At 40.4% G+C, this 12,439-nt stretch overlaps 1 protein-coding gene across 1 annotated transcript in view; it reads right to left on the minus strand.

The window, feature by feature from the left end:
- ttn.1 (titin, tandem duplicate 1) overlaps positions 1-12,439 on the minus strand; it is a 140,029-nt gene that overhangs the window by 12,777 nt on the left and 114,813 nt on the right. The window contains exons 177-198 of the mRNA XM_079820923.1: positions 12,052-12,354; positions 11,662-11,958; positions 11,269-11,556; positions 10,851-11,150; positions 10,438-10,740; positions 10,046-10,351; positions 8,180-9,946; positions 7,783-8,076; positions 7,392-7,676; positions 6,976-7,275; positions 4,827-6,893; positions 4,431-4,733; positions 4,038-4,343; positions 3,648-3,938; positions 3,248-3,544; positions 2,832-3,137; positions 2,436-2,738; positions 1,883-2,164; positions 1,189-1,782; positions 796-1,083; positions 420-719; positions 41-343 (exon numbers count right to left, since the gene is read on the minus strand). Of these exons, the coding sequence (XP_079677049.1) occupies positions 41-343; positions 420-719; positions 796-1,083; positions 1,189-1,782; positions 1,883-2,164; positions 2,436-2,738; positions 2,832-3,137; positions 3,248-3,544; positions 3,648-3,938; positions 4,038-4,343; positions 4,431-4,733; positions 4,827-6,893; positions 6,976-7,275; positions 7,392-7,676; positions 7,783-8,076; positions 8,180-9,946; positions 10,046-10,351; positions 10,438-10,740; positions 10,851-11,150; positions 11,269-11,556; positions 11,662-11,958; positions 12,052-12,354 (10,083 nt within the window). The remainder of the gene's footprint in view (positions 1-40; positions 344-419; positions 720-795; positions 1,084-1,188; positions 1,783-1,882; positions 2,165-2,435; positions 2,739-2,831; positions 3,138-3,247; positions 3,545-3,647; positions 3,939-4,037; positions 4,344-4,430; positions 4,734-4,826; positions 6,894-6,975; positions 7,276-7,391; positions 7,677-7,782; positions 8,077-8,179; positions 9,947-10,045; positions 10,352-10,437; positions 10,741-10,850; positions 11,151-11,268; positions 11,557-11,661; positions 11,959-12,051; positions 12,355-12,439) is intronic.

A 12,439-nucleotide genomic window follows, 5' to 3' on the forward strand; every position in this document is an offset into this window, starting at 1 on the left:
AATTCTACAGTATTTTAGAGAAAAACAAATTTCTGCTCACCAACTGGATCATTTGCTACTGCTGGTTTAGAAAGAAGGCTAGGTTTGCCAACACCACGAGCATTGATGGCCGTCACTCTGTGCTCATATTCCAGGCCTTCAATTAAACCAGTGGATCTGTATCTTGTCATTGTTACTGGATTTTTATTAGCACGGATCCATCTGTCAGCTCTGACCTCCTTGCGTTCAATAATGTAGCCAGACACCTCTAAGCCTCCGTCCTCATCTGGTGGCTCCCATGCAACAGTCATGCCATCGCGTGATACATCAAAGACAATGGGTCTTCCAGGTGGCCCGGGAATGGCTGTAACAACAATTCAGTATTGTGATCATGTAAGTCTAATATATATGTGCATATACTATCAAAAATATAATCTTACATTTGGAGCTCTTGCACATTACGACTTCTGACTGCAAGTACTCCCCAGTGCCATAACGATTGGTTGCTGCAACCCGGAACACATATTCATCGCCCTCTGTCAATCTGTTAAATTTGAATGTTGGTCTGCTAACTGATTCTGAAACCGGCACCCATCCTGGGCGATGAGCATCACGTTGTTCAACCACATAGTTGCTAATTGGTGCACCACCATCTCTCATAGGTGGATCCCAGCTTATTGTGACTGATGTTGCATCAATTTCATCAAATCTAATGGGTCCTTGAGGCTCATCAGGTTTAGCTAAAGAGAGAAGAGTGTTATTAATAATATTCATTCTCAATCATTTTAAAATATACATTTTTAAGTGGGTACTTACAAAGGATGATGACTTTGATGTTTTCAGTAATTACTCCTGTTACATTTTTCACCTCTAGAGTATACACTCCACTGTCATCAATGGTGGTGTCAAGAATAGTTAATTTAGAGAATTTTCCAGTTGACTTCGTCTTCACACGCTCCACAATTTTGATCCTATTGTCATTGAAGAACCAAGAGCAAACTGGTGGTGGTCTTCCTATGATTGGCAAGTCAAGCTCAAGGGGTTTGCCTGCCAAAACACTGATCATCTTTTGTGGAATAGCTGATAGATCAACCTTTGGCATAACTGAAAGAGAATAAACAAAAGAAAAGAAAGGCATAAACAGTGAGACACAACAAACAAATAACAGCATTTTTTGATTATTATTGTTATTATTATTATAATACATACCTCTTTGTTCTTGAACTGTCACAGCTGTCACAATTTCTTTTGGCTCACCAGCTCCTCTACTGTTGACAGCACGTACCCTGAAGAGGTACTGCTCCTTCTCATTGAGTGACACGATAGTGAACTCAAAGTCTGTAAGTTTCAAAGTTGCCACCTTCATCCACTTGTCAGTACCAGCCTTACAAGCCTCAACAATGTAGCCAATGAGTCTGCTGCCTCCATCATGTAAAGGCTTTTCCCATGCAAGTGAAACACTGGATTTGGTTACATCTACAACTTCAAGCTTGGCCGGTGGCAGTGGAACTTCGCATACCAACACAACATCACCTGTCTCACAAGGTTCACCAACACCATAGATATTCTCTGGTAAGACTCTGAAATAATACAGCATTCCTTCTGCCAGACCAGTAATTTTGTACGATGTCTTGCTGCATTTGGATGTGACCGTTTTGTATGCTCTCATTGATGCCTCTCGTCTTTCAATGATGTAATTGTTAACAGGTGCTCCACCATCAACCTCAGGAGCATCCCAAGTAATATGAGCAGAATCTTTTGTGAGCTCTTTCATCTTTATTGGACCAGGTGGACCAGGTGTATCTGAGAAAGAGTGCACAAACATTCAGGTTAGACACCATTCCATGGTATGTTGTAATATGCGCTATAAATAATTTACATAATTTAATATGAGAATACATACCATAGATTTTCACAAGGATACTCGCATCCTTCTTCCCAGCTGAATTGGAAGCTTCAACTGTATATCTACCAGCATCATAGCGGTGTACTTTGTCAATAATGAGAGTTGTGGCAGTATTGGTCACTTCAATAAAGCCACGATTTTGGAGGTCCACACCAGGTTTGCTCCAGGTTACAGTTGGGATTGGTCTACCAGTAACAGTAATATGTAGGCGCAGAGAACTTCCTGCTCTCAGGCAAATTGTCTTTGTCAATTCATCAGGCAGCTCAAGGTCAGGAATTTCTAGAATAAATAATTAAACAATTAGAGAATACACTGAACATTGGGCATTAGTTCTTTCTTGCATTCATATATGTATATATATATATATATACATATACATATATATGTGTGTGTGTGTGTGTGTGTGTGTGTGTGTGTGTGTGTGTGTGTGTGTGTGTGTGTGTGTGTGTGTGTGTGTGTGTGTGTGTATGTATGTATGTATGTATGTATATATATGTATGTATGTATGTATATAATAACTTGCACATGTTTAGAGGTTGTTTGAACATACCAATTCTCTCTACAGGCTCAGTCTCTGCACAAGGATCACTGAAGTCACCCATTCCATTTACATTGACTGCTGCAACTCTGAAACAGTACTTTTTGCCAGCAGAAAGGCCTGTAACTGTGTGTTCTGTCACCCTAAGATTCTTTTCATGAACTTTTGTCCATTCCTCTGCACCAGCTTCTTGCATCTCAAGAACATAGCCTATAACATCAGCACCACCATCTTCAACTGGCCGTGTCCATGCAAGGCTAACACTCTCTTTGTGTGTGTCAGTTACCCGTGGAATTGAGGGTGGACCTGAAGTGCCTAAAATGGGGATTTAACATAATTAGGTAAACATTTTTACTTTAGTAATATACACACCTAAATGTTAAAAATGTGGTTGTTTCGGAAACATACCTGTTGGTACTCTACATACTGCATACATTGACATTTCACTAGGTTCACTATCTCCAGCTGCATTCATGGCTGTAATGCGGAACTGGTAAATGTTGCCTTCATGGAGACCAGTGACTTTGAAAGATGTGTCCTTGAGAACTGAATCTCTGTTAACCTTGATCCATCTAACACTCTTTCTTTCACGGAACTCAATCAAGTAGTTTGTGACTTCACTGCCACCATCGCTCTCAGGCTTCAGCCACTCGATCGTTGCAAAGTCTTTTCCAACTGCAAGTATTTCTGGGGCTCCAGGGGCCGATGGGACAGCTGTAATTGGAAATGAAGGTGCAAAATTGCAATTTAAATTTTAACATGCAAAATTGCAAACTCTCTCATCTAAAGGTTTTTTATTACCATAAATGAATTATGGTACTTACTGAATGAGTTTCTGGCAAAGATAGGAGTAGACTGTACAACCACGCCTGACCCATACTTGTTCACACCTCTCACACGGAATATATATTCATTGTTCTTGAAAAGTCTTTTAATTTCGTATGTTAGGGCTTTGCATTCAGCCTCCATGATAACCCAGTTAAGTCTATTGGTATCCCTTCTTTCAACAATGTAATGTGTGATTACGTCACCACCATCCTCCAGTGGCTCTTTCCAAGACACTGTGCATTTTTCCTCTGATACATTGCTGACTGTAATCTCCTGACAGGGACCAGGTGTATCTTGTAAAATAAGAAAGATTATTGTATGAATGAATTTGAACAACATATTTAAAATTGAAGATCATGCTTATTTATGTTATGGCTTAATGATTAGAACACCTACCAAGCACTTTAACATTGACCTCAGCTGTTTTTGTTCCACTAGCATTCTTAACTGTCAGAACATACTTCCCAGTGTCATCTCTGTCACAGAACTTGATGATTGCCAGAGCTCGGGTACTAGAGTACTGGAGAGCATATTTTTCACAAAGTTCTAGCTCTTTCGTACCCTTGGCCCAGCTGACTTTAGGCTCAGGTTTTCCACCAACAGCAGCATCTAGCACTAAATCAGATCCGGCTCTGATTGTAACTGTGTCCACAAGGAGTTTGCTGTCCAGCTCTGCTTTAGGAGGAGCTACAAAATAATGTAAGTGTCATGAGCATTTTTAGGTTCTCATTAATAAAACAATGCTAGTCGTATGTGTATTGTGATAGAACCATGTATGATACATACTGTATTCTGCTTTGCAGGTCACTGGTCCTGTTGAAACTGATGGCAGACTCAATACTCCGTTAGCATTTTTGGCAATGACACGGAATTCATATTCCTCTCCTTCTCCCAATGCAGTGACAGTGAAATTTGTGTCAGTAACATTAGTGTAGTTACACTTAAGCCAACGACCTTCTCCAGTGACAGTATATGGCTTTCGCTCAACAATGTAGCCTGTAATTGGGCTTCCACCATCGTTTAGAGGCACAGACCACTTGATGGAGACTGTTGATCTTGATACATTTGTAACTTCTGGTTTTCCAGGAGGATCTTTATACAAACAAAAAACAACACATATCAGCATTGTGTTTCTGATCTAAACTGGTATGAATTACTTTTTGATGGTAAAATACTTACCAACAGGATTTTGTGCCACAGCTCTCTTTGATGCTTCACTTGCTTTGCTGAGACCAGCACTATTCATTGCATACACTCTGTACTGGTATTCAAGACCCTCAACAAGGCCTTCCACCTTGTAGTAGCTTTCAAAGCAGGGAATCTTGTTTTCTCTCACCCAGAGAATTGTGTTACGCTCCTTCTTTTCAATCCAGTATCCAATGACCTTGCTGCCACCATCATGGTACGGTTCCTCCCAGCGAATGCTCATGCTGTTGGCGCTTACAGAGAACACTTCTGGTCTTGTTGGAGGGCCTGAAGGAACTGTGAAAATAAAAACATGTAATAATTCATGATTCAAGATATTTCATATTACATACACTATATAAAAACTGCTAATATCTTATTAATACATACCAAATGGATGCTCTGCAACAATTGTCTCAGATTCTGTTGATTTGCTCACACCAAAACGGTTTTCAGCACAGATACGGAAAGTGTACTGCATGTATTTAGTTAGATGAGAAACATGGAAAGAAGTTTGCTTTACACTTGAGTTAATAAGCTGCCAAGCAGTGGAGCCAGATTCACGCTTCTCTACAATGTAGTTTGTGATGTCTGTTCCACCATCATCCTCAGGGGAATTCCATGATAGTACGCATGACTCTGATGTAATTGAGGAAATTTCAATAGGGCCCTCTGGAGGGCTTGGTCTGCCAATAACATTGACAGTGACACTGAAAGTCTTTGACCCAGTGACATTCTCAAGAGTTAGGAAATATCTGCCTCCATCACCCCTCATGCTGTCTTTAACTGTGAGAGTGGTCCTGTTTTTGGTAGTCTTGATTGACACCCTGTCAGTTTCTTTTAGCTTCATTTCCTCAAGCTTCCAGGATACCTTTGGAGCAGGTCTTCCACTAAATGGAACATCAATCTCAAAAGATTCACCAATCCTGCTAATAATGAGTTGGTTGGTGATGCCACTGAGGTCGGCAGTAGGTTCAATTCGTGGCTCTTTAATAATGACTGAGGAGAAAGCTTCCCTTGGGACACTGAACCCAGCATCATTCTTTGCCTTGACACGGAATTCATACTCACTGTTCTCTATAAGTCCTTCAATTACAAGGCTTAGGTTTTTCGTTGTGCCACAAACAACCCATTTATCTGCATCTTTAGCCTTTGACTCCACACAATAGCCTGTAATACGGCTTCCTCCATCATGCTCCGGCTTGAGCCAGGCCAGGGTTGCTGATGAGTCAGTTGTATCAATAATATCAACTCTCTTTGGTGCAGCAGGTTCAGCTGTGGCAATAACTGGGTCAGGCATTTCATATGCTTCACCAAGACCATACTGATTCTCAGCCATGACTTTGAAGAAATAAGGTACACCTTCCAGGAGGTCAGATATTCTCAGGCTTGTTTGAGTGGTCGTGGGTGCTGCCTCTGTCCATGTACGACGGCTAGCCTCACGTTTCTCAACAATGTAATGATGAACACGTGCACCACCATCGTTGGTAGGAGGTTCCCAAGCCATTGTGAGAGCTCCTCTTGTGACTTCCTTGATGGAGAGAGCCCCGGGTACACCAGGTGTGTCTAACACTTTGACTGCAATAGTAATAGATTTATTGCCACTACTGTTCTCAAGAGTGAGAGTGTATTTTCCAGTATCATTTCTTGTGCAATTTTCCAGTGTCAAAGCTGTGAATGTCTCAGTGGTGGTAATGTCTGTCATAACACCAAGTTCTCCATCCACTTTTGTCCAGGATGCTGTAGGTGTTGGCTTTCCCTTAAAGGCGATATGAATACATACACTTCCTCCACTTTTTACAATATGTGTCTGTTTGAAGGATGCATCTATGTCAATTTCTGGTGCCAAGAGCCTGTCTACTACCTGCACAGACTCAGATATTTCTTTGGCTTCACCCTTTCCAACAGAATTGACTGCACAAATACGGAACTTGTACTCTGCCGTGGTTTCCAAACCAGTGACAGTGTATTTTGTGACAGCACAAAGATCCTCATTGACTCTGCGCCATTCCTCTTCAGATCCCTTGCACATTTCAATAATGTAGCCATGGATTTCCATACCACCATCATAGGCAGGTTTGGTCCATTCCAAGCTGACAGACGTATTGGTAGTATCAGTCACATTGATAATAGATGGGGCATCAGGTTCTTCCTTTGGCTCAGCACATTTAATTGCCATTGAAATGTTGCTTGGTGCTCCAATTCCAGCATCATTTACAGCATACACACGGAATTCATACTCCACATTCTCAGTGAGATGAGTCACTCTGTGTGCAGCCTCAACAATGGGTTTTCTTGTTAGGACTTTCAGCCAACGACCAGTCTTCTTTTCACGTCTTTCCACAATGTAATATTTTATTGGGTTTCCACCATCATGTGTTGGAGGAGCCCAGTTGATTGTGATACTCTCTCCGTCAACATCTGTTGCATCTGGAGTTCCAGGAGAATCTGGAACAGCTGCAGGGATGTAAAAGAAAGTTTTTATTTATTCCTGAGATATTTATTTATTTATTTTAATATAAGCTTTGTATTATCTTACTGTATTGCATCTGTGCAATCACGGGAGCTGAATCCAGGAGTCTGCTCACACCAAACCTATTGACTGCAGAAACACGGAACTGGTACTCGTTTGTCTTGATCAATTTGGTGGCAGTGTATGTGCATGCCAAGCACTCATCAGTTACAAGTGTCCATGAAATTTTTGAGGTTTCACGCTTCTCTACAATGTAATGAGTGACCTCAGAACAGCCATCATTCTCAGGTGGATTCCATGAAAGTGTTACTTTGCCCTCAGAGATATCTGAGAATGTGACTGGACCAACAGGCTCTCCAGGTGTATCTGAAAAGATATACATAATAGAGGCATAGGTTAAAGATATGGATATTAAGAAAATCTAGTGATTTAAAGGGTGTGATGAATAAATAATATGGATAAGGTACAAAAAGTATTCATACCAAAGACTTCAACATTCATTGATTCTTTTTTACTTCCTGAGGGATTTGTGGCTTCAACAGTATAAAGACCACGGTGACTACGGTCAGCATCTCTGATAAAGAGGGTACTTGATCCAGAAATTGTTGTGATATCAACCATTTTCTTGGTTAATTCAATATTATCTCTGAACCAGGTAACTTTTGGTGTTGGTCTTCCAGTAATAGTAACTTTGAGCCTGATGTTTTCTCCAGCTTTAATAGAGACTCCCTCAAAGTACTCTTGGCCAAACTCAATGTTTGGAGCAACTGAAAGAGAAAAGAGTTTGTATATTTTAATATAGACCAGGATAATATTGCATGTAAAATGTTGACCACTGAACAATGAGAACCCATATAAACTGCATGAACTTACAGCTCTCATCTCTGATTACGACATATCCAGAAGACTGAGAGGGTGGGCTCACTGTGCCGATAGCATTTCTTGCTATGACTCTAAATTCATAGCGTTCACCGCAAGCAAGACCAGTCACTGTATATTCTGTGTCAGTCACATTTGTAAAATTGCTCTTCAACCACCGTCCTTTGCCCTGTCTTTTCTCCACATTATAGGCAACAATTTTGCTTCCACCATCATGCTTGGGTGCTTCCCATTTCAGTTTAACTGAATCACTTGTTACATCAACATAGTCAAGGGTACCAGGAGGATCTGAAGTTAAAATACACAAGTTCATTAGAAATGAGCTACTGTAAATTGTCAAATTTTTAACATGGAAGTTTGGTGTGAAAGAATGTCTTAAAGTTGAACTTACCAACTGGAGAAACAGCCATAATAGGTTTGCTTGCATCACCCATGCGACTGTATCCAGCATCATTCTGGGCGTAGACTCTGAACTGGTATTCCAAGCCTTCAATAAGACCAATAATCCTGTACTCCCTTTCTTTCACCAAAACTGTGTTGACTTTTTGCCACATTATGCTGTTCTTCTCCTTCTTTTCAACATGGAACCCAAGGACTGGACAGCCTCCATCAAAGATTGGTTCATCCCACTGAATACTCATGCCATCGTTTGTAACATTGTAAACCACTGGCATGCCTGGTGGGCCGGGTGGTCTGAACTCATGCTTGGCAATGACATTTTGTGAAACTAAAGGTTCACTTGCACCATATCTATTTTCTGCACAGACTCTGAACTGATATTGTATTCCCTTGATCAGGTTGGGGACCTTAAACAATGTTCCAGTTACACTTGAACAAGCCATTTTCCAGTCTGCCTGAGAGGTGTCACGTTTCTCAACAGTGTAGCAAGTGATTTCTCCACCTCCATTATCATTTGATTCATCCCAAGATATAGCTATACTGTCTGCTCTGACCTCATCCAAGCGGATAGGTCCAATAGGTTTAGAGGGTGGTCCAAGGGTAATAACCTGTATGTGAAATGATTTTCTGAAGAATGTGTTGTCAAGAGTAAGTGTGTATTTGCCTTCATTCTCTTTCTCCACATTTTTTATCATGAGAGTGGCCTTGTTTTCAGTCTTCTTGAAGCGGACCTTTTCACTCTCCTTCAGTGGTAAGTTATCCTTTAACCAAAGAATGATTGGTCTAGGCTTACCCTTGTATGGCAATTCAATGTGTACATTGTGTCCCAAACGCACACTGATCTGTCCATCAGGATACTCTTCAAGGTTTGCTTCTGGTGGAATAATGAAGTCCTTGACTTTAATTGGTCCAATTTCAACAAAGTCACTAGTGCCCTTTTCATTCTTGGAACAAACTCTGAAAAACATTTCAGTGAGTTCTTTAAGCTTTGTAACTTCATGTTCACAGTGCTTGTTGGTGCCAGCAGGAGCCCATTCTTCTTGACCTTGGAGTTTCTTTTCAATTATGTAGTCTGTAATAATGCTACCACCATCATAATCTGGTTTGTTCCATTGTAGTGTTACGGAAGTCTTTGTGGAGTCTTTCATAGAAAGGTCTTTGACTGGACCTGGGGTCTCAGTGGCTTTAACTGGCTCTGCTGTTTCACATGGATCTCCAACTCCATTTTCATTTTCTGCTAATACACGGAAGAAGAACAATGCCTTCTCAGAGAGTTCTTCAATTACACATGTGGTTTCTTTGCATTTATTTGTCACACAGGCATATGTACGCTTTGAAGAGTCTCTCTTCTCAACAACATAATTGGTAATTTCAGCACCACCATCCAGTAGAGGGGGCTCCCAACAAAGAGTAACTTTTCCACGAGTGACGTCTTTCAAGATCAAATTCCTACAAGAAGCTGGAGTGTCCTGTACTTTAACAGACACAGTTAGTGACTTTGGTTCACCTACACCATTTGATATATTAATGGTATATTTACCAGTGTCACTTCGAGTTACTTGTGTAATTATGAGACATGATGAACTGTCTGTGTTGTGAATGTTGTATGTAGGATCATTGTCAATGTTCTGGTCTTCTTTTTTCCAAGAGATGCTTGGAGCAGGTCTGCCTTTGAGGGGAACCATGATTTCAACATCTTTACCAGCTTTCACAATGTAGTGAGTTCTCATCGCAACATCTGTATCAACCTGGGCTTCCTCTGCAAAATAGCAATTAAAATTATGCCGTTGTTACAATCAGAAAACATTATTATAAAATATACACAGACATTCCAGGCATTTCAACATGAAATACATACCAAGAATGTCCTTGGCTTGTACTGGCTCTTCCATTTCTATTGGGTCTCCACGGCCAGCACAATTAACAGCAGATACACGGAAGTAGTAGTCAATATCTGGTTTAAGATCTGAAGCAACATACTCTGTAGTTCTCACTTCTCCCTTATGGCTAATCACTGTCCATTCCCCTTCTTCACCAACTCTTTTTTCTACAACATAGCTGGTGATTTCACTGCCTCCATCATACTCTGGCTTTGACCATCCAAGTGTGATTGATGTTTTAGTTGAGTCAACCACCTTCAGCTTAGCTGGTTCATATGGTGGGTCTTGGGAGAAATAAACATTGGTTAGAACTCTATGTCAAGACAGTTTGACTCAAAATGAAATATGAATTTAGTCAAGTAATACATACCAATTGCATCAGCAGCTTTGTAGAAGTCAGAAACATCTGTGTATGGACCTTCCCCAGCTTTATTGATTGCACATACACGATACTGATATTCATTTCCTTCTGTAAGATGATGGACCTTTGCTTTTGTGTCACTAATGGGGTCCTTGTACACTTTTACCCAGCGCAGACTCTTCTTGTCACGTCTCTCCAAATAGTATCCTGTAACCATGCTACCACCATCCAAACTAGGTTTATCCCAAATGAGCTGCATTGATGTTCTGGTGATATCTGTTGCTTCAGGTGTAGAAGGTTGTCCAGGAGTAACTGAAAATAGCATTGATTTAATAGTTGTGTGTTATATACATTATCTGGTTGACCAAATCTATATATTATCTGGTTTAATAATTTAGATTTTCGATTTACTAGTTCCTTACCAAATGCATTTTTGGCGATAACAGGCTCAGACTCCAGAGCATCTCCAGCTCCAAATTTGTTAACACCTCTGACACGGAATACATATTCATTCCCTCTGGCCAACTTTTGGACAGTGATAGTACGTGCTTCCATTGCCTCAGAAACTGTAGACCACACTACTCTACTTGTCTCTCGTTTTTCTACAATGTAATGAGTTACTTTGGCACCTCCTTCATCGGCCACTGGTTCCCATGCAATTATTATCTTGTCAGCAGTGACTGTTTTGAATTCAATGTGTCCAGCTGGAGGTCCAGGTTTGTCTATTTTTAGAATGAAAATGTATTAATTTACAATTAGGAAATGGATAAGACTTTGAAAGAGGTCGATAGGACATTGAAATTACATTTATATACATTTTTGATGCAAATGATTACATACCTAAAATCTGTATTCTGACAGAAGCAGATGCTGTGCCAAACACATTCTTGATTTTGAGCTCATAGGTTCCAGTATTAAGACGAGTAGAATCTTTAATGAGGATGGCTGATGAGTCAGTTGTGTTCTCAATTGACAACTGTGAGCTTGACACTAATTCCTTTTCCTCTTTAAGCCATTCAATCGTTGGCAAGGGTTTAGCAAATATTCCCACTTTGATTTTGAATGATGTACCAGCTTTGTATTGCACAACATCCAAATACTCTGGGGGCAGGTCAATTACTGGAGCACCTAGAATTAAGGGACAAATGGAAAAGTGTGTGTAATAAAGAACAAGACCCATTTCTATGCATGCTAACATTAAATTAACAAGCAATGTAGAAGCAATACACTTACCAGAAATGTCAACACAAGTTACTGGTCCTGCAATTAGAGATGGGTTGCTAACTGAGCCCACTGCATTTCTGGCGAAAATCCTAAATTCATATGACTGATCCTGAGTCAAGCCTGACGCAGTGAAATTAGTATCAATGACATTGGTAAAGTTTGCCTTTGTCCATCTGCCATTTGGAGCATCTCTTCGCTCAACCATGTAGCCAGTGATTTTGCTTCCACCATCAAATGGAGGCTTCTGCCATACAAGGCTTATTGAATTTTTTGTAACCTCAGAAATTCTCACATTTGCTGGTGGATCTAAAATAAGGCAAGGATTTGTTATTTGGCAAATAAATGCAGAGAAACTTGACTCAAATATAATATTTTATTATTATTATTATTTAAGCTTACCACAGGCATCAATCGCTAGCACTTCTTCTGATGTCTTGCTGAACTTTCCGGTACCAGCTGCATTTTCTGCAGCTACTTTGAATTCGTAAATCATTCCAGGACATATATTTGTCACTCTAATTTGAGTTGCAGGGATTGCTGTTTTGTTCACTGTCTGCCAAAGGATGCTGCTTCTTTCTTTCATTTGGACATGGTATCCAACCACCGGGCTTCCACCATCTACTACTGGGTCATTCCAGCAAACAGTGAGGCTTTCCCTTGACACATAGCTCAGCCATGGTGTTGATGGTGGACCAGGGATAGCTAAAACATACAGTAAACCAGCAGAGGTTTAACAAATTTAGACATAACTAGAAACATTTGCAAATGTACATTATCCAAATACTCA

The sequence above is a fragment of the Gobio gobio genome, assembly GCF_949357685.1.
Source record: "Gobio gobio genome assembly, chromosome: 7".
In the NCBI taxonomy this organism is placed as follows: Eukaryota; Metazoa; Chordata; class Actinopteri; order Cypriniformes; family Gobionidae; genus Gobio; species Gobio gobio.